The sequence below is a fragment of the Myotis myotis genome, unplaced genomic scaffold, assembly GCF_014108235.1.
Source record: "Myotis myotis isolate mMyoMyo1 unplaced genomic scaffold, mMyoMyo1.p scaffold_m19_p_1, whole genome shotgun sequence".
NCBI classification, from domain to species: Eukaryota; Metazoa; Chordata; class Mammalia; order Chiroptera; family Vespertilionidae; genus Myotis; species Myotis myotis.
This window is the reverse complement of record NW_023416313.1, coordinates 180,749,740-180,766,711: the sequence shown is the minus strand read 5'-3', so window position 1 is coordinate 180,766,711 and position 16,972 is coordinate 180,749,740. Positions and strand designations below refer to the sequence as shown.

The window sequence follows — 16,972 nt, the reverse complement described above, 5'->3', positions numbered from 1 at the left end:
ATATTTTAAAAATTTCAAAAAAAAGGAAGATAGATTTTATTTTATTTTATTGATTAATACTCACCTGAGGATATTTTTTCCATTGCTTTTCAGAGTGGAAGGGAGGAAGGGAGAGAGAAACATTGATGTGAGAGACACACATCAACTGGTTGCCACCGCACCCACCACCCACATGCACTCTGACCGGGGTGGGGATCAAACCTGCAACCCAGGTACAAGCCCTTGACCAGGAATTGAACCCATGACCCTTAAGTGCTTGGGCCATCGTTCCAACCACTGAGCAACACTGGCCAGGGCAGAAGATGAATTTTGCAAAGCAATGGAAAGATATGGTATCTTAGGAATTAGTACTTCTCTCTCTAAAGTCATTTTATCTTAAATGCCTAATTTAAAAATTAGATTTCTCATTTGCTTTAGCAAGTACTTTTTAAAAAATATTTCTGAGTCTTTTTTTCTTCAGTGCACTCTGTTAAAAAGTTCTGATTCCATTGTTTTAGATACATTATATCAGTTCATTTGGGTAAGAAAAACTAATTTCTTCAGCATGCACATTAGTATTTGTCTGGAGTTAAAAATATTTCAATGAAATGTCTATTTTGACTTTGGGCAACACCCATAGTAACCTTTAGTATATCATGCTACAATTCTATAATAGGTGTGTCAGGTTCTCTCCAATAGACTTGAGAAACATGATTATCATCTTAGAGCAGCTTTTGAAGTATCTTACCTTCAGAAATTCTCTCTCTTCCTCCCTTCCTCTCTACTTTTTTCTCTTTCTCTCTCTATATACATATACATATATCATACGTACATACTATTAGGTTATTATAATTTGAGTATATAGTAAGAGCTAACATTTTTATTGAACTTAACTTTGTCCCCGGCACTGTGCTAGGCACAATGAAATGTATAATCTCATTTTATTCTCATAATAGTCTTATGAGGTTGGAATTGTCATTATGGTAACAAGTAATAATTGATAATAAAACCTGCCTTAGAGGTTTGTTGAGAGAATTTATTGAGGGGAATAAGTATAAAGTTTCTGCCACAGTAGACACATAATAATGGGCAAAGGATTTAAGCTCCCTGCCTGGTTGGGAAAATGATTCCTGTTCTGTCTACCCCAGAAGGTGGTAACAATAATGACAAGCCAGTAGATGTAAGTACGCCCTGTAAGTTTGTGGCAGTTTCATTGGCTCAGGAAGCAGGTAGAAAACAGGAACCCTTGTTTATTCACATAGCTATAAAACCAATATGGCTTTAATCCTTTAGAAGCAATAAACTAATAAACCATAATAAGGTGGGGTATGTTTCACCAAAAAGTACTTCCCTTGCCCCTTTTCTTAATTTGACTATATATAATTTCCTTTTTAATTTTCCCAGTGTCTATACCTATGCTCTCTAATCCAGTAGCCACTAGCCACATGAGGCTATTTAATTAAACAAAATGTAAAATTCAGTACCTCAGTCACACTAGCTACACAAAAGTGTCTGTGGCCACATGGGCTAGTGGCTGTCATTCTGTCATCGCAGACAGTTCTGTTGGAAAATGCTAGTCTAAGCTATACAGAGTTTTAGTTTGTTTATTTTTTAAAATAGTACATTAGTATTATTGTATGTATTTGTTTTATCTTCTCTGACTTTAATTCATAAAGCAAATAATAAGTAAAGCTTGTTTCTAAAAAACATCAAGCTGTTTTTCACTTACATGGGCCTTAGTTGATTGTTTGGTCTCTTACATCAGTGGCATTTTATTGAGAACAAGATCCCCAACCTGACTGAAGTTAATAGATTTTCTTAATTAGGGAAGTAACAGGATATAGAAGATTGAATGATTTCAAAGTGCTTCTAGCCTAATTGGAAATGTAATTGATTGTGTTCTGCCAGATGTCATTTCAAGAATGTCTTTTTCTTTTAAGATGCAAAAGAAAACCCTTACGGTGAGGATGACAATAAGAGCCCATTCCCCCTGCAGCCCAAAAACAAACGCAGTTATGCCCAGAACGTGACTGTCTGGATCAAACCCAGTGGCCTGCAGGTAATATTACCGTTCACATTGCTTTCCACTGGGGACAGGAGGAGGGATTCTGGCAGGCAGGCAGGCAGACATTTGATCTGATTTTCCTTCCCTTTGATACTTACTAATTCATTTACTTCTAATGTGTGTCATTATTTCCAAAAAGGATTTGAGGTGGCCTACGGTAAAAAATGTATACAGCAAAATCATTTTTTACAAAATTTAGAGCAATACAAAACCTAGAGGAAGAGGGGAGACAATTGTTCTGGGAACCCATGGCAAAATAATTGTATTGAACAATTTGGCTCTGAGCTCCCAAGGTCAAAAAAGAAACAGGTAGGGTTTTATGTTATAGAGGGTTATATGTCTGATTAAAGGAAGTATGTTAGTTTTTCTAGAGAGACACATTTCCTTGGCATTGAATTTTAATGTGAAATTTTGGACATGCTGAGACATTGAATAATATAATGGGTGTTATCTTTAACAACAATTTCGAGAATGATGTAAAAATCTTCATATGGTTATTTCTTCCATTTCCACAGTAGAGCCCAAACCATAGCATTACACTGTAATTCCACAAAAACACTTTCATGGGAAGCTGCGAGTAGATTATTACCAAGGTATGCTACTTTCAGGCAAGGTACTGAGTGACATTTCTTCTTCCAAAAAGTCCTTTGTACCTATTTTTTAAAATCACTTTTGAGCCTTTGTTCTCATTTAAGTGGCTTTTCTTCCTTTGTTCCTCCAATGAATCCAGCTTAAGCCAGAAGAGAAGAGGTAATCAGGCCACGTGACAACAGAAGTGGCTTCTGTTGATGGCATAGTCACCCTTTTCACAGAGGCTGGACACATCCTGCCACGGCTAAGGGAAGAGAGGTCTCTTCACTTTGTGGAGAAATCAGGTTCTCCCTCTTTCCTATCACCCCTGACCTGAGCACTTCCCTATTGGAGGGATAGCTGATTTTTCCCTCCTAATTTTTCTAAAATTATTTAAAAATTTTTATTTTAGGCTAAGTGTATTTTTTTTTATTGTGATGAAATACACATAACATTTACCATTTCAACCATTTTTAAATAATGCCATTCAGTGGCATTTTGTATAATCACAATGTTATTCAACCACTACTACTATCTAGTTCCAGAATATATTATCACCCCAAAAGGAAACCCTGTACCCATTAAGCAAGTCACTCTATTTTCCCATCTTCCCCCAGCCCTTGGCAACCACTAATCTGCTTTCTGTCTCTTTGGATTTGCCTATTCTGGATATTTCATATAAATGGAGTCATATAACATGTGGCCTTTCTGGTTTGGTTTCCTTCCACTAAGCACAGTGTCAGTGTTCATTCATGTTGTAGCATACATCAGTACTTTTCCTTTTGGTGGCTGAATAATATTCCATTATATAACCATGCCACATTTTGTTTATCCATTCATTCAGTTGATGGCATTTGGATCGTTTCTACCTTTGTGCTATTCAGAATAATGCTGCTATGAAAATTCAACAAATTAATTTTTTTCTTAAGGTGCTGTACTGTTGTAACTAAGAAATCATAGCCAAACCCAAGGTCAGGAAGGTTTGCTCTTGTTTTCTTTTAAGAGTCTGAGGTGTAAGAGTTTTAGCTCTTGCATTTAGGTCTCTGATACATTTTGATTTACTTTTTTGGTGTGAAGTAAGGGTCCAACTTCATTCTTTTCTATGTGTCTATCTAGTTGCCCTAGCACCATTTGTAGAAGAAACTATTCTTACCCCATTGAATGGTCTTGGCAACCTTGTCAAAAAAGCAGCTGGCCATATATATAATTACTTGGTGTGTTTTTGTGAGACAAGTTAATTTCTGTCACCAAGGGATTTATTATCAAGCACTTTGAAGGAGGGAGGTGCTGTACTAATATTGAACAGAACAGTGACATTAGTGACATTAATTCAGAAGGGATCCTCATTTTGACACTGCAGCTCTATTCATATTTTCATTTCTTTAAACATTTAGAGCCAACCTTTTGTATTCTTTCCCCTTTACCACAGAAATCTAATGTTGAATTTGCTTTATCCTTGATAGACAGATGTACAGAAGATTTTAAGAAATGCAAGGAAATTACCTGAAAAAACACAGACGTTCTATAAGGTGAGACTATCAGAATTACACAGTGGAAGAGGGTGAGTCCTGGGATGGGTGCCAAAAATAAATGGTTCACCACAGTTAGTGTAGGGTCATAGAGTGAACATGGACAGGTGTTAGAAATAGATGGCTTGTGCTTCAGTTTTTTCCATCAGTAAAGTCAGTAGAAGTGATAGGTCCATTTTGCCCTAAAATCCAAGAATTAGAAGTGCTTAAATGGCCTGGTTCTGTGCAGAAGGGCTTCTCTGTGTTGGTGCTGCTATGACTGGCTAAAGGAAGGAGCGGAAAGGACCTTAACCCTCATAGCCCTTAACCTTTTCACCATTCCCATGTGAGTATCCAGCCTAACCCCAGGCTACCATTGTATGTGACTTCCTGGGATGGTGATTGCCCAGGACATTCTTACTGTACCAGAAAATCTGCTCCCAGGAATGACTTCTAAAATTGCACATTTATGAATTGCAAAGGATGGCCCTCAGGAATCATACCTAGCTAATTCAGAACCATTGGTGGAAGGAATAAAGTTACAAGGGGTGAGGTGGAGTGTGGGGCCTTTAAGCTCACTCATTTCTCCCCTGTCCTTCTGGTGTTTGGCTGAAATCAAATTAAGTAGCAGTGTGCGGTATGCTGTTGTCAGTTGTATCCTAGTTTGCTAAGCTTAAAATGTGGACACACAGACAGCCCTAGGCTAGCATTTCTTCCAGAGAACATACATGCTACTTTGTCTGGATGTTATTTCATTACCTTTATGTCACTGTTGTCTTCAAACCTAATTATGTAGTGAGCTGGTGAAATCAAGGAAGAGCAACCTTAATCAGAGTTCAACACCAGCAAGCTGGCCAGCCTGCCATGCCCCCTAACTGAAAGCCAGCTCACACAGGCCCTTGGTGACCATTCTGGCTGTGGTCCTTCTTCCTGCAGAGCTTTCTACACACAATCATCAGCTTCTATTCAAGATGACACACTTGTACTTTGGCCTTTTCAACTTTTCACTTATTTAACAGATGATAGAGAAGTGGTCAGAAAGCCCATTTCTCTTTTCTGGATTTATATAATCCCACATATCACAGCTGGAAAGGGCCTCTACCAGGCAATTGCTTCAGCCCCCGCAGTGGGCAGGGAAGAGGTTATCGTTCTCACTTTGTAAATGAGGCCACTGAGACCCAGTGAGGCTATACACATTGCCCAGATCACGCTGCTAAGTGTGCTAAGTGGTTGATGGGGCACTTCCTATTTCTCTGCTTCCATTCACTACCCCACTTTTTTTTTTTTTTTTTTTTTCTAGAGAGAGAAAGAAGCATTGATGTGAGAAAAATATCTATCGGCTGCCTCCTGCACACTCCCCACCTCGGATCGAGGCCCAAACCCGGGCATGTGCCCTGACCAGGAATCAAACTGGCAACCTTTTGGTGCATAGGTCAATGCCCACCCAACTGAACCACACCAGCCCAGATCCACCTTTCTTTTTGTGGCTATCTTTTGGTCAGGCTGCTGACCCCTCCAGAGCCTCCTCCAGTGTGTTCATTGTCGTTCAGCAGGAGAGGCTGAGAGCCCTCTGAGGTTTGGGATGAGCCTTTTCCATACCTGAGTAACAGGAAAAGTAAAACCTCCTTAGAGTTATGAGTAAATGAAATGATGTATGCGAAGTGCCTCACACATTTGCATGAGTGCTCATTAACTGTGGTGGTGATGACCTGTTTCAGTCAGTGTCTTTCTTACCGAGCTTTCTCATCACCTACAGAGGAACTGCTTCTCTGTTATGTCATCACACTCTCATTACAGAGTCCCTAGGCGATCAAGGCCAATCCGGGGCCTTCCAGCTGCCGGCCAGGGCCTCCCTCCCCAAGCTGCCGGCCAGGGCCTTCCTTCGTTCCGCGCCGCCCCCTGGTGGTCAGCGTTCGTCATAGCGAGCAATCGAGCTCCTGATCTCCCAGTTGAACTCCTGAGGGGACACTGCATATTAGCCTTTTATATAGAGAGATGCTCACTTAGGTTTGGGGGTCAATGAGAGCTTATTCTAAGTTGAGCACTTAGAAAGTATGTACTCATTCCAGACAGAGAAATGGCTGACTAGCTCGGTCAGGAAGTCAACAAGATGGAAGAAGATGAAGTGGGAGTAGAAATCAGTCAAGAAGTGGGGCCAGGCCAGTGTGGCTCAGTGGTTGAGCATCCACCTGAACCAGGAGGTCATGGTTTGATTCCCAGTCATGGTACATACTCGGGTTGTGGGCTCAACCCCCAATAAGGAGGGTGCAGTAGGCAGCTGACCAATGATTCTCGCTCATCGTTGATGTTTCTCTCTCTCTCTCTCTCTCCCTTCCTCTCTGAAACCAATAAAAATATATATTTTTAAAAGTGGAGACCACAAATGGAGCTTTGAGAATTTGATAGTCTACCAGTGTACATAATTTCTGCCTAATTATGTACATTAATCAGCAAAAATTAGGTCATCATAGTTGAGGTATATGTGTGCTATTTGCAGATAAAAGGTGGTTGTATTTTCTTAAAAAGTATTTCGCAAGAATGGTTTTAAACAAGAATGGTTTTGCCGAAACCGGTTTGGCTCAGTGGATAGAGCGTCAGCCTGCGGACTGAGAGGTCCCAGGTTCGATTCCGGTCAAGGGCATGTACCTGGGTTGCGGGCATATCCCCAGTGGGAGATGTGCAGGAGGCAGCTGATCGATGATTCTCTCTCATCGATGTTTCTAACTCTCTGTCTCTCTCCCTTCCTCTCTGTAGAAAATCAATAAAATATATTAAAAAAACAAAACAAAAAAAAAAAAACAAGAATGGTTTTAAACAAGAATGGTTTTAAATCTACTTATCCAGTTATACCTTTGAATAAAAACCTTTTAGCCAGAAAGTTCTGCTCAGTGGTTAGAGCATCGGTTCTCAGACTGAAGGATATTGGGTGTAATTCCCGGTCAAGCGCATGTATCTCAATTGCAGATTAGATCCCCACCCCAGTCAGGGCATATGTGGAAGGCAACCAGTTGATGTGTCCCTCTCACATGGATGTTTCTCTCTAACCACTCCTCCCCCCCTCACCCAATCACTTTCACTCTAAGAATCAATGGGAAAAGTATCCTTGGGTGAGAATTTAAAAAAAAAAAAAAGGTTTTTGGTGTGTTTTTTTAATATGTGATAAGGAAATTGCATTTTAGGAACATTCATGTTTTTTTATCTTATTTCAGGAACTGAACCGTTTACGAAAGGCTGCCCTGGCCTTTGGTTTCCTGGACCTGCTCAAAGGAGTGGCTGACATGCTGGAAAGGGAGTGCACGCTGCTGCCCGACACCGCCCACCCCGATGCAGCCTTCCAGCTGACCCACGCTGCCCAGCAGCTCAAGCTGGCCAGTACTGGCACCTCCGAGTACGCCGGCTACGACCACAACATCACACCTTTGCAGACAGACTTCTCCGGGAGCAGCACTGAAAGAATGTAAAGCTGACTTTGGGAGCCTTCCTTCCTTCTCATTTTAAGTCCAAATGATTTCGGGTAAAAACTTCTCCAGGGTGTTCACCTCTGCAGCCACCACCTGAAGACCTCCCTGAGGCTGCCTCAGAAGCACCCCTTGCTGGTTTGAGTGGCTGCAACTGTCCGAGAAGGGCTTTGACCTTCTTTGTAAGCTCTTTCAGCCCAGAAGACACCTGTGGCTCCCGTAATGGGTACATCTTCTGAGAAGCTTGATGGTGTGATGGGTACAGAGCTCTCTCCCTTCCTCAGGAAACCTAACCCACAGGGGTCCTCTGGCTTTCTGAAAGGCATCTTCTCTCCTCTCAATCATAAGGACATTTTCAAGATTCTGCCCTTGGAATGAGCAACCCAGACTGGGACTAGCTAAGGACAAGCCCTACACCACTAAGTTTCGGAACTTTTCTTAGAACTTGGGCAAAACTTAGTGGTAACACTTAGGTGCTTTTGGTATGTCTTGAGATACAGACTTTTAAACAGCAGCCATAAATGTAAAAAAATTATTCCCATTTCTTCAAGCTTTGTTTTTTAATGAAAAAGTATTTGATTTTCTATAAAATGGTTTCACTGGTAAATTAATGAGTCTTTGTCTTTTGGTCTGTCCTGTCTGGATATAATTTCAGCTTTCTGTGCGGCAGATTCATAAATCATGAGGGTTTCTTGGGTTCCATACTGACTTCCTTGTTTCCGACACCTGTTAGGCCTCATTGCCTACGCCAAGTTCCATTCAGGTAGATTCTGACAGGTCACTGCAGTTAGCTCCCCTTCCAATTCATCAGCTAGCTTCATGACATTGGGCAAGTCCTGTAGCTTCTCTAGGTTTTACTTATATTATCAGTGTTTTTCAAATTGCTCTGTGGACCACCTAAAGCAGCGGTCGCCAACCGATGGTCCGTGGACCACTGGTGGTCCGTGAGGTCCGAAAGGTTGGCGACCGCTGGCCTAAAGTATTACTCCCTCGGGCTTCAACCTGAGCATCTACTTTTGGTTTAACATGCTGAACTGCTATATAATATTTTGTCTGGAAAAAGGACTTTATCACTAACAATTTGAAGACCAGTAGAGTAAATAAATGATCTTTAAACACAATTAGGACTTTGACTGTAAATGTTTAATAGAAATACACAATCTTTTGCTTTCTCAGACAGCAACAAAAAGGCTTGTAATAATGTAAGATTCTGCCACAGATGCAGTATAATCTGCTGCAAAGCTAATCTGCAATAATTACACACAGAAACTCAGGTGAAAGAATATCAGAAGTTAATACAAACAAGTATTGACAGAAGTTACAGACATGCAAAATATCCTTCAGTGCAATGAACTTATAAAAAAAATCAGCCAGCCTATGCTAATCATAGGTTTTTAGGTCAAACCAAGTTTCAATCTTGGGCTCAGAGAAACAGCATAGCTCATTTAATCCCTTTTTCCTCAGGAACAATGGGAATGGCACAATTGAGCAATTGTGCCTTAAATTCTTTCATACAAGCATTACTTCTAACACATTTTGCTTGGAATGTGGAAGAAATTGATGTTTTTCACAATGGCCAAACTTCATAATGCCTACATTTTTTTCAGTTCCTCTGTTGGTGGGTTTCCTGCCAGGAGTCTGTGTTAATGGACCAGCTGGTGATTCTCTAGCCAATGCTCTCTGTTCACTGTCCTACTTCAGAGGTGAAACAGCAGAATAAAAGGTGTTTTGAGGTCTACTGAAAAACAAACAATCCCACCACTTACTCTGACAGGTACACAAATGGACTTACCCAGGTCAGGGGAAAGAAGCTGGAGTTATGTGTGTGCACAGCCTAAGGCAGTTTTGCAGGTGTGTTTAGACTGGCCTAGTCTAGTGTTTCCAGTTTGCTACAGGCTGCACTGCAGGCAGCTGTCTTGTGGCCAGTCTGACCTTTCTGACCCCTGTAACCATTTGGGGTTGGAACTCCTATAATTTCATTATTTTCTAACTCATGTTTCATCTTTCTTTAAAGTTGAAAATAGTTCTGATTTATCTTGGAATGAAGTAAGTGATCATGGTGTTCCAAGGTTCTGACTGGTTTCTCTCAAATCATTCTGTGTCCACACAGGTAAGCACTGTATAGTAACAGATATTGTTAGAGAGGCCAAGAAATTCAGAGGTAATATGAGTTCTCAAGGCCCACTTGGACTCAAATGTTTTATCAGTGACTGAGTCAAACAGATTTTCAAAAAATCAATGCCACTCCACTTATTAAGTAACCCTTTGGGTACAGAATATATTAGGTCCTGCCTAGGTCACTTTCACAGGCTCCTATAGAGCAAAACAGTCTTGTTTTTCTTCCACAATCAATAGCTGAAAAGAACAAATTCCAGCTGTAAGAATGGCCAGTACCTAGTAGGTTCAGGGCACTGATGAAATCTCTGGCTTGTGTAAAACAGACTGGACACGGAGTGGGTGGGGACAGGGCTGTCTGATGTCACTAACAGATTACAAAAGAACAAACCTGTCATCAGATATCATGCAAGTACTACACTAAGATAATACAATAAATTCAGGATGTAACTGGGGAAAGGGGAAGATAGCCTTACTGAGAATTTAATCATTTAACGTTAAAAAAAACTTTTACATCAGTACAAGAAGGTAAAACTGTAAGAATTATAGATTAGGCTCAAAAGTCTACATGGCAAGAAGTCATCTAAATCTCTTTTCAGTGGATTTTCTTCTTTTTTTGTCCATAGTGCCGCCTGCGCTGTTTATAAAGATGACGGAAATTTATGTATAACCCTGAAAAAGAAAAGAGGCCAATTAGACATGAAAATCTTTGTCCTGTTTATAACGAGAAGCTCTTGGGCAGGGACAGTCTAGTTGGCTGTTTTTCATACCCCTCTGTGCTTACTGCAGCTGCTCAGGAAGTACGATTCAGTAACAAGTTAGTAACAATGCACTAGAGACCACTCAAATTTCTCCCAGTGGGTTTACAATTTCACTTTCTCCCATATTTTATTATAATTTTCAAACATACAAAAAAGATTAAGTTGTACAGTAAATACCATCTAGATTAAACTTTAACTCTATTACATTTTTTTATCACATATCCATTCCCATCTAATTTTTTATGTTTTTCAGTAAAAGTTACAGACATCAATATCCCTAAACATTTTCTTAGAGTTCACAATATTTTTCTCCCAATTTCTTTTCAAGTAAGACTTACATAAAATACACAAATCTGAAGTATAGAAACAACCCAATTTTTAATTCAAGGCTATGCAATAAACTGTATTAAGCAATAGTTTAAAAGGTGGGGGGGGGGGAGTACTAGGGGGTAAGGACACATATGTAATACCTTAATCAATAAAGAAATTAAAAATAAAATAAAAGGTGGGGGATACTTTTCTAGGAAGCACAAACTTCTCATTTAGAAAATACAGGATTTCAGCCCAGCCAGCATGGCTCAGTGGTTGAGCATCAACCTATGAACCAGGTCACCGTTCAATTCCCAGTCAGGGCACGTGCCCAGGTTGTGGGCTCGATCACCAGTATGGAGCGTGTAGGAAGCAGCCAATCAATGATTCTCATTTTTGCTGTTTCTATTTCTCTCTCCCTTTCCCTGCCTCTCTGAAATCAATAAAAAAATATTTTTTTAAAAAACAACACAGGATTTCAGTCAGAAAGAACAAATTTCAGTTCTACTTCACCACTGTGGCTTAGCCTCACTTCAGTTTCCTCATTGTGCGGCAGAGTTAAAAACACTTATTTCACAGGCTGATTGTGAGAGAACACAGGTTTAGAAAAGCACTTTGATCTATATACAAATGTAACTGGTTGTTATTACTGCTTCTAAATTATGCAGATTTAGGATTTATTTCATTCTGAAGAAGAACAACTGCATATTCATTGTAGGCAAACTAGATATGAGTATAAAACCTTAAAAATTAACATAAGCAACATGAAAAAAGCCACTAAGGTTAGTGCACAATAAAATACTTCTACCTTTCAGAGAACCAAGATGGCGGCATAGGTTAACGCCGGAGTTTGCTGCTCTGAACAACTACTTCAAAAGTGAAACCAAAAAACGGAAGGGACATCACCCAGAACCACAGGAACGCTGGCTGAGTGGAAGTCCTACAACTAGGAGGAAAGAGAAACGCATACGGACACTCAGAGGAGGCGCAGTGCTGAAGTCAAATTCTGAGGTGCGGAGTGCGCGCAGCGGGCTGGCGGCGGAGGGCGCGGTTGGCGTTTTCAATCGGGAGGGAGTCACAGAATCTGAGCTCCAGATCCGGGCGAGTCTTTAGGGACCCAGACTCAAACGGGAGAAGCGGGACTGTCTGGCTTCGGTCAGAGTGAGTGCAGCTTTCTCTCTGAGCTTTGCAGCGGGTGCTGGGACTCAGAGAGGCAGAGCCCCTGGGGACAGGACTGAGAGCCGCCATAACTGCTCTCTCCGGCCCACCCTGTTGATCCTGTGCGACCCGCCCCGCCCAAGCCCTGCACACAGGCATTTGCCGGATAGCCTCAGGCAAAGGCTAGATTAGCACCTCCCTAGAGGACAGAAGTTCTCTCACTGCTGACACAGCTGATTCTCATAGCCACTTGGCCTGGAGGTCAAACCCTCCCTGGATTTAACTACAACAATCAAGATTTAACTATAAGACTGCGAACAAAGACCACTAGGGGGTGCACCAAGGAAGCATAACAAAATGCGGAGACAAAGAAACAGGACAAAATTGTCAATGGAAGATATAGAGTTCAGAACCACACTTTTAAGGTCTCTCAAGAACTGTTTAGAAGCCGCCGATAAACTTAATGAGATCTACAAGAAAACTAATAAGACCCTCGATCTTATATTGGGGAACCAACTAGAAATTAAGCATACACGGACTGAAATAACGAATATTATACAGACTCCCGACAGCAGACCAGAGGAGCGCAAGAATCAAGTCAATGATTTGAAATGCGAGGAAGCAAAAAACACCCAACCGGAAAAGCAAAATGAAAAAAGAATCCAAAAATGCGAGGATAGTGTAAGGAGCCTCTGGGACAGCTTCAAGCGTACCAACATCAGAATTATAGGGGTGCCAGAAGATGAGAGAGAGCAAGATATTGAAAACCTATTTGAAGAAATAATGACAGAAAACTTCCCCCACCTGGTGAAAGAAATGGACTTACAGGTCCAAGAAGCGCGGAGAACCCCAAACAAAAGGAATCCAAAGAGGACCACACCAAGACACATCATAATTAAAATGCCAAGAGCAAAAGATAAAGAGAGAATCTTAAAAACAGCAAGAGAAAGAAACTCAGTTACCTACAAGGGAATACCCATACGACTGTCAGCTGATTTCTCAACAGAAACTTTGCAGGCCAGAAGGGAGTGGCAAGAAATATTCAAAGTGATGAATACCAAGAACCTACAACCAAGATTACTTTATCCAGCAAAGCTATCATTCAGAATTGAAGGTCAGATAAAGAGCTTCACAGATAAGGAAAAGCTAAAGGAGTTCATCACCACCAAACCAGGATTATATGAAATGCTGAAAGGTATCCTTTAAGAAGAGGAAGAGGAAGAAAAAGGTAAAGATACAAATTATGAACAACAAATATGCATCTATCAACAAGTGAATCTAAGAATCAAGTGAATAAATAATCTGATGAACAGAATGAACTGTTGATTACAAATAGAATCAGGGACATAGAAAGGGAATGGACTGACTATTCCTGGGGGGGAAAGGGGTGTGGGAGATGCGGGAAGAGACTGGACAAAAATCGTGCACCTATGGATGAGGACAGTGGGTGGGGAGTGAGGGCGGAGGGTGGGGCGGGAACTGGGAGGAGGAGAGTTATGGGGGGAAAAAAAAGAGGAACAAATGTAATAATCTGAACAATAAAGATTTAATTAAAAAAAAAAAAGAAAAAGCTAAATAGCTATCAATAAAGAACTAGTTAAATCAAAAAAAAAAAAAAAATACTTCTACCTTTCTAACTTCTTTTTTTTTTTTTTTTTAAATATATTTTATTGATTTTTTACAGAGAGGAAGGGTGAGAGATAGAGAGTTAGAAACATCGATGAGCGAGAAACATCGATCAGCTGCCTCCTGCACATCTCCCACTGGGGGTGTGCCCGCAACCCAGGTACATGCCCTTGACCGGAATCGAACCTGGGACCTTTCAGTCCGCAGGCTGACGCTCTATCCACTGAGCCAAACCGGTTTTGGCCTTTCTAACTTCTTTAGTAAAATATTTTAAGGTCTTTCCAATGTTTATTCCTCTTTAACCCTTTCAGTATGCCCACCTCATGGAGTGTAATTACAGTAGTAGGTTTATCCAGTAACAGAGGTGAAGAGCTCTTAATGAGTGCATTTTCCAAACTGAAGCTTATTCCCTTCAACTGCCCAACTATTTTAACACTTTTGGTTAGAAATCTTTCTGAAATGTACTACACCTTTTCTGAAATAGAAAATAAGAAATGGAATAAAATTTAATTTTAGCAAATGACCTACACCCATAAGTTGTACTATTAACTGTGCTTCTGCCATGTACGCTATCCCGAAGTGTAGGTCTCTTCTCCCTGAGACTAAATGACCAAGACTGCTTGGACTTTCTGGCTTCTTGGGTTTACTTTTTACTTGTGGTCTTCCTCTCAGTGTCTGTGGTAGCCACCCTCCAAGATGGTCCCAGTGATCCCTACACCTCTTGGTATTTCATACCCTTGTGTAGTTCCCTCCCACACTTCACTAGGTAGGTCTAATGTAACCAACAGAATATGGAAATAGTGACGGTATGTCACTTCTGCGGTTAGGTTATAAAAGTGTGGAGATAGAGGTGCTATTATCACTGCAATGGCAATCATATTACAATGTATAGATGTATCAAATCAATATGTTGTACACTTTAAATTTATACAATATGTCAAGCATATTACAATCAAAAATTAAATAAGTAGATAAATTTTTTAAAAGGCAGTGTGGCTTCTGTCTCTCAGATCACTCGCTCTGGGGGAAACCATGTCATGAGCAGCCACAGGGAGAAGTACTGCAGCTAGAAACAAGCTTTCTGTCCACAACTACGTCAGTGAGCTTGGAACAGATCCTCCAGCCCCAATCAAGCCTGCAGAAACTAGCACCAGCTGAGCTGACCACTTGACTGAAACCTCATGAGGGACCCTGAGCCGGGCCACCCAACTGGGCTGCTTCCTGACCCTCAGAAACCATGTGAGAGAATAAATGTTTGTCATCTCAGACTGCTAAATTCTGGGGTAATTTGTTAGACAACAATAGATACCTAATATACCATCTTGCTGTCACATCCTCTGTTACTAGGACACCAGAGAGCCGTACTTATTTAGGGCCACCTCAAGACTTTTGTAAAGCAGGGATAAATACATCAATTATGTTAAAATGTATTAGAACTTTATCTAAAGTAAACAGTCTTTATAGTTAGAAAGGCTTATAAATCATATTTGCAATAATTTAGGTTTACATATTTTCCCTTCTTTTAGTTTTTATGAATTAAGGCAAAAATTTATATTTTGTATAAATTAATAAATAAGCAGGTTTTACATGAGTAGGGAAGCCTCCTATTGTTAGGCAGAAAGCTTTATGACATCTCTTGGCTGTTCTTCCTTCTTGCTACCAGTTGTATTACCACTCCTGTAAACTCTGGATAAGGAATGTGCTACTGAAATTAGTAAAAGTAAAATGAGCTTCTTATCCTATTTTAAAAGAGCTTCTTACATTGTTTTAAACATAAAATATATTATGGTGAGTTCCCAGTGACCAAGAAAGATAATCACTGGGGATTTGGGAAGAAATACTTCCCATACAGAGCATATTCTCCTAGTGGTCTGTTCTGCAAAGCAATCGTTCTCTATACTACTCTTTTGGAAATAAGATTCCTAAAGACTTTTAAAAGTTTGAATCATTTAGCTCTACACTCTAATGAAGTGAGAGGAAAAAGAACCAATACTTACCTAAAAATAGCATTATAAGATAAACCTGAAGAAAAAAGGAAAATCTAACTTTGATTTCCATGGGATATGGCAATGTGAAACTGAATCTCCCTGTTTCGTTGAACACGGGGATGGACTGGATCACTGAGACAGCTGAAAGCAGAAACAAGAACTTGTTAGAAGCAAATAAAGCAGCCACATCTAGTGACAGCACCTTCTAACCCCTCCAAGTTTCAGGTACGAGTTTGTTGAAAATGCTTCCTCCTCCCTTTGCACAGAGGGCTATGCCTCTTCTTTTTCCCCTCGTTTTCCTAAGAGATGAGCCTGCAAGATGACAACTGAAGGTGAATGAGGAACAACCATTTGATAACACTGGGCTTCAGTTTCCCAGTCTATAAATGGAGAGAAAAATCCCTACCACTAGTTGTTGGTCAGAATAAAATTAAGTCATAAATATGAACCTGCTCTACCCAGTGTGGCTCAGTGGTTGAGCACTGACCTATGAACCAGGATGTCACAGTTTGATGCCTGATCAGGGCACATGCCCAGGTTTCAGGCTCGATCCCCAGTAGGAGGGTGTAGGAGGCAGCTGATCAATGATTCTCTCTCAACATTGGTGTTTCTATCTCTCCCTCAACCTTCTTCTCTAAAATCATTTTTTTTTAAAAAGTAAAATAAAAATATGAACCTGCTTTGGAAAATTAAAACTACCATATTAATAGGATGCATGACCACCAGCTTCCAAACGTGCCACACTCCTGGAACAGGAGTATATGGAAGGAAGCCACTAGGAAGATACTCCTGAAAAGTCCAACATCCATATATTGACTAAGGCAGGCAGAGAGAGGAAAAAAGATCTGGCCTATTGGCTTAGCTATCCCTTGGAGCTAAGCTATAAAACATAGAGTTCCTGAAAGTACCTTCTGCCAAACATCCCAGAGGATATAAAGGAATCCACACAGTGTAACGAAGCCATGTGAGCACTTTCCAATCCATGTCAATGCAGCAAAGCATGTAGTAGGGGTACCTATTGAAAATAAGGAATTCAGATACTGAAAGCCACTTCAGGTTCTGAATGTAACCCTAGAACATCATTCGAACAGAACCATTTCACAATTAGCCACACGTCTTCAGAACAGAAGTATAATCCTGGGCTATCTACCCACAAACTCCCATCATGCTCCTCCCACCTTCAAAGGATGTGAACTCTCTTTAAAGACAGACTAAGTGTAGGTCTCAAAGGAACCCTCTCTGAAATAGTTGAGTATGTGGAATTGCTGGGGTCCAGCCCCAGCAGGTCCAGGGGTCCCCAAAGGTGTGGACGGAGTCAGCGAAGAAGGAATGACATGGGGACAGCGTTCAGTTGATCAGCAGCCTAGCCAGGATCTCTAGCCAGGATCTCCAGCGAAGTTCTGGCTAGGATCTCCAGCCAGGTTCTGTGTCCATG

General features: G+C 40.7%; 2 protein-coding genes across 6 annotated transcripts in view; one reads left to right on the top strand and one right to left on the bottom strand.

The window, feature by feature from the left end:
- The window catches only part of INTS14 (integrator complex subunit 14), a 36,408-nt gene extending 28,217 nt beyond the window's left edge, over positions 1-8,191 (top strand). For 3 of the 5 annotated variants that reach the window (XM_036305012.1, XM_036304995.1, XM_036305005.1), the window contains exons 11-13: positions 1,920-2,038; positions 4,078-4,143; positions 7,332-8,191. In XM_036305012.1, coding sequence (XP_036160905.1) covers positions 1,920-2,038; positions 4,078-4,143; positions 7,332-7,583 — 437 coding nt within the window. In that variant the 3' untranslated portion in view covers positions 7,584-8,191. Of the gene's footprint in view, positions 1-1,919; positions 2,039-2,774; positions 2,920-4,077; positions 4,144-5,422; positions 5,462-7,331 lie in introns of those variants that run through there. The other 2 variants (XM_036305022.1, XM_036305032.1) reach the window with 2 other exon arrangements.
- A 510-nt stretch (positions 8,192-8,701) lies between these two features.
- The window catches only part of HACD3 (3-hydroxyacyl-CoA dehydratase 3), a 39,764-nt gene continuing 31,493 nt past the window's right edge, over positions 8,702-16,972 (bottom strand). Inside the window, exons 9-11 of the mRNA XM_036305044.1 lie at positions 16,446-16,552; positions 15,547-15,678; positions 8,702-10,367 (exon numbers count right to left, since the gene is read on the bottom strand). Of these exons, the coding sequence (XP_036160937.1) occupies positions 10,291-10,367; positions 15,547-15,678; positions 16,446-16,552 (316 nt within the window). The 3' untranslated portion in view covers positions 8,702-10,290. The remainder of the gene's footprint in view (positions 10,368-15,546; positions 15,679-16,445; positions 16,553-16,972) is intronic.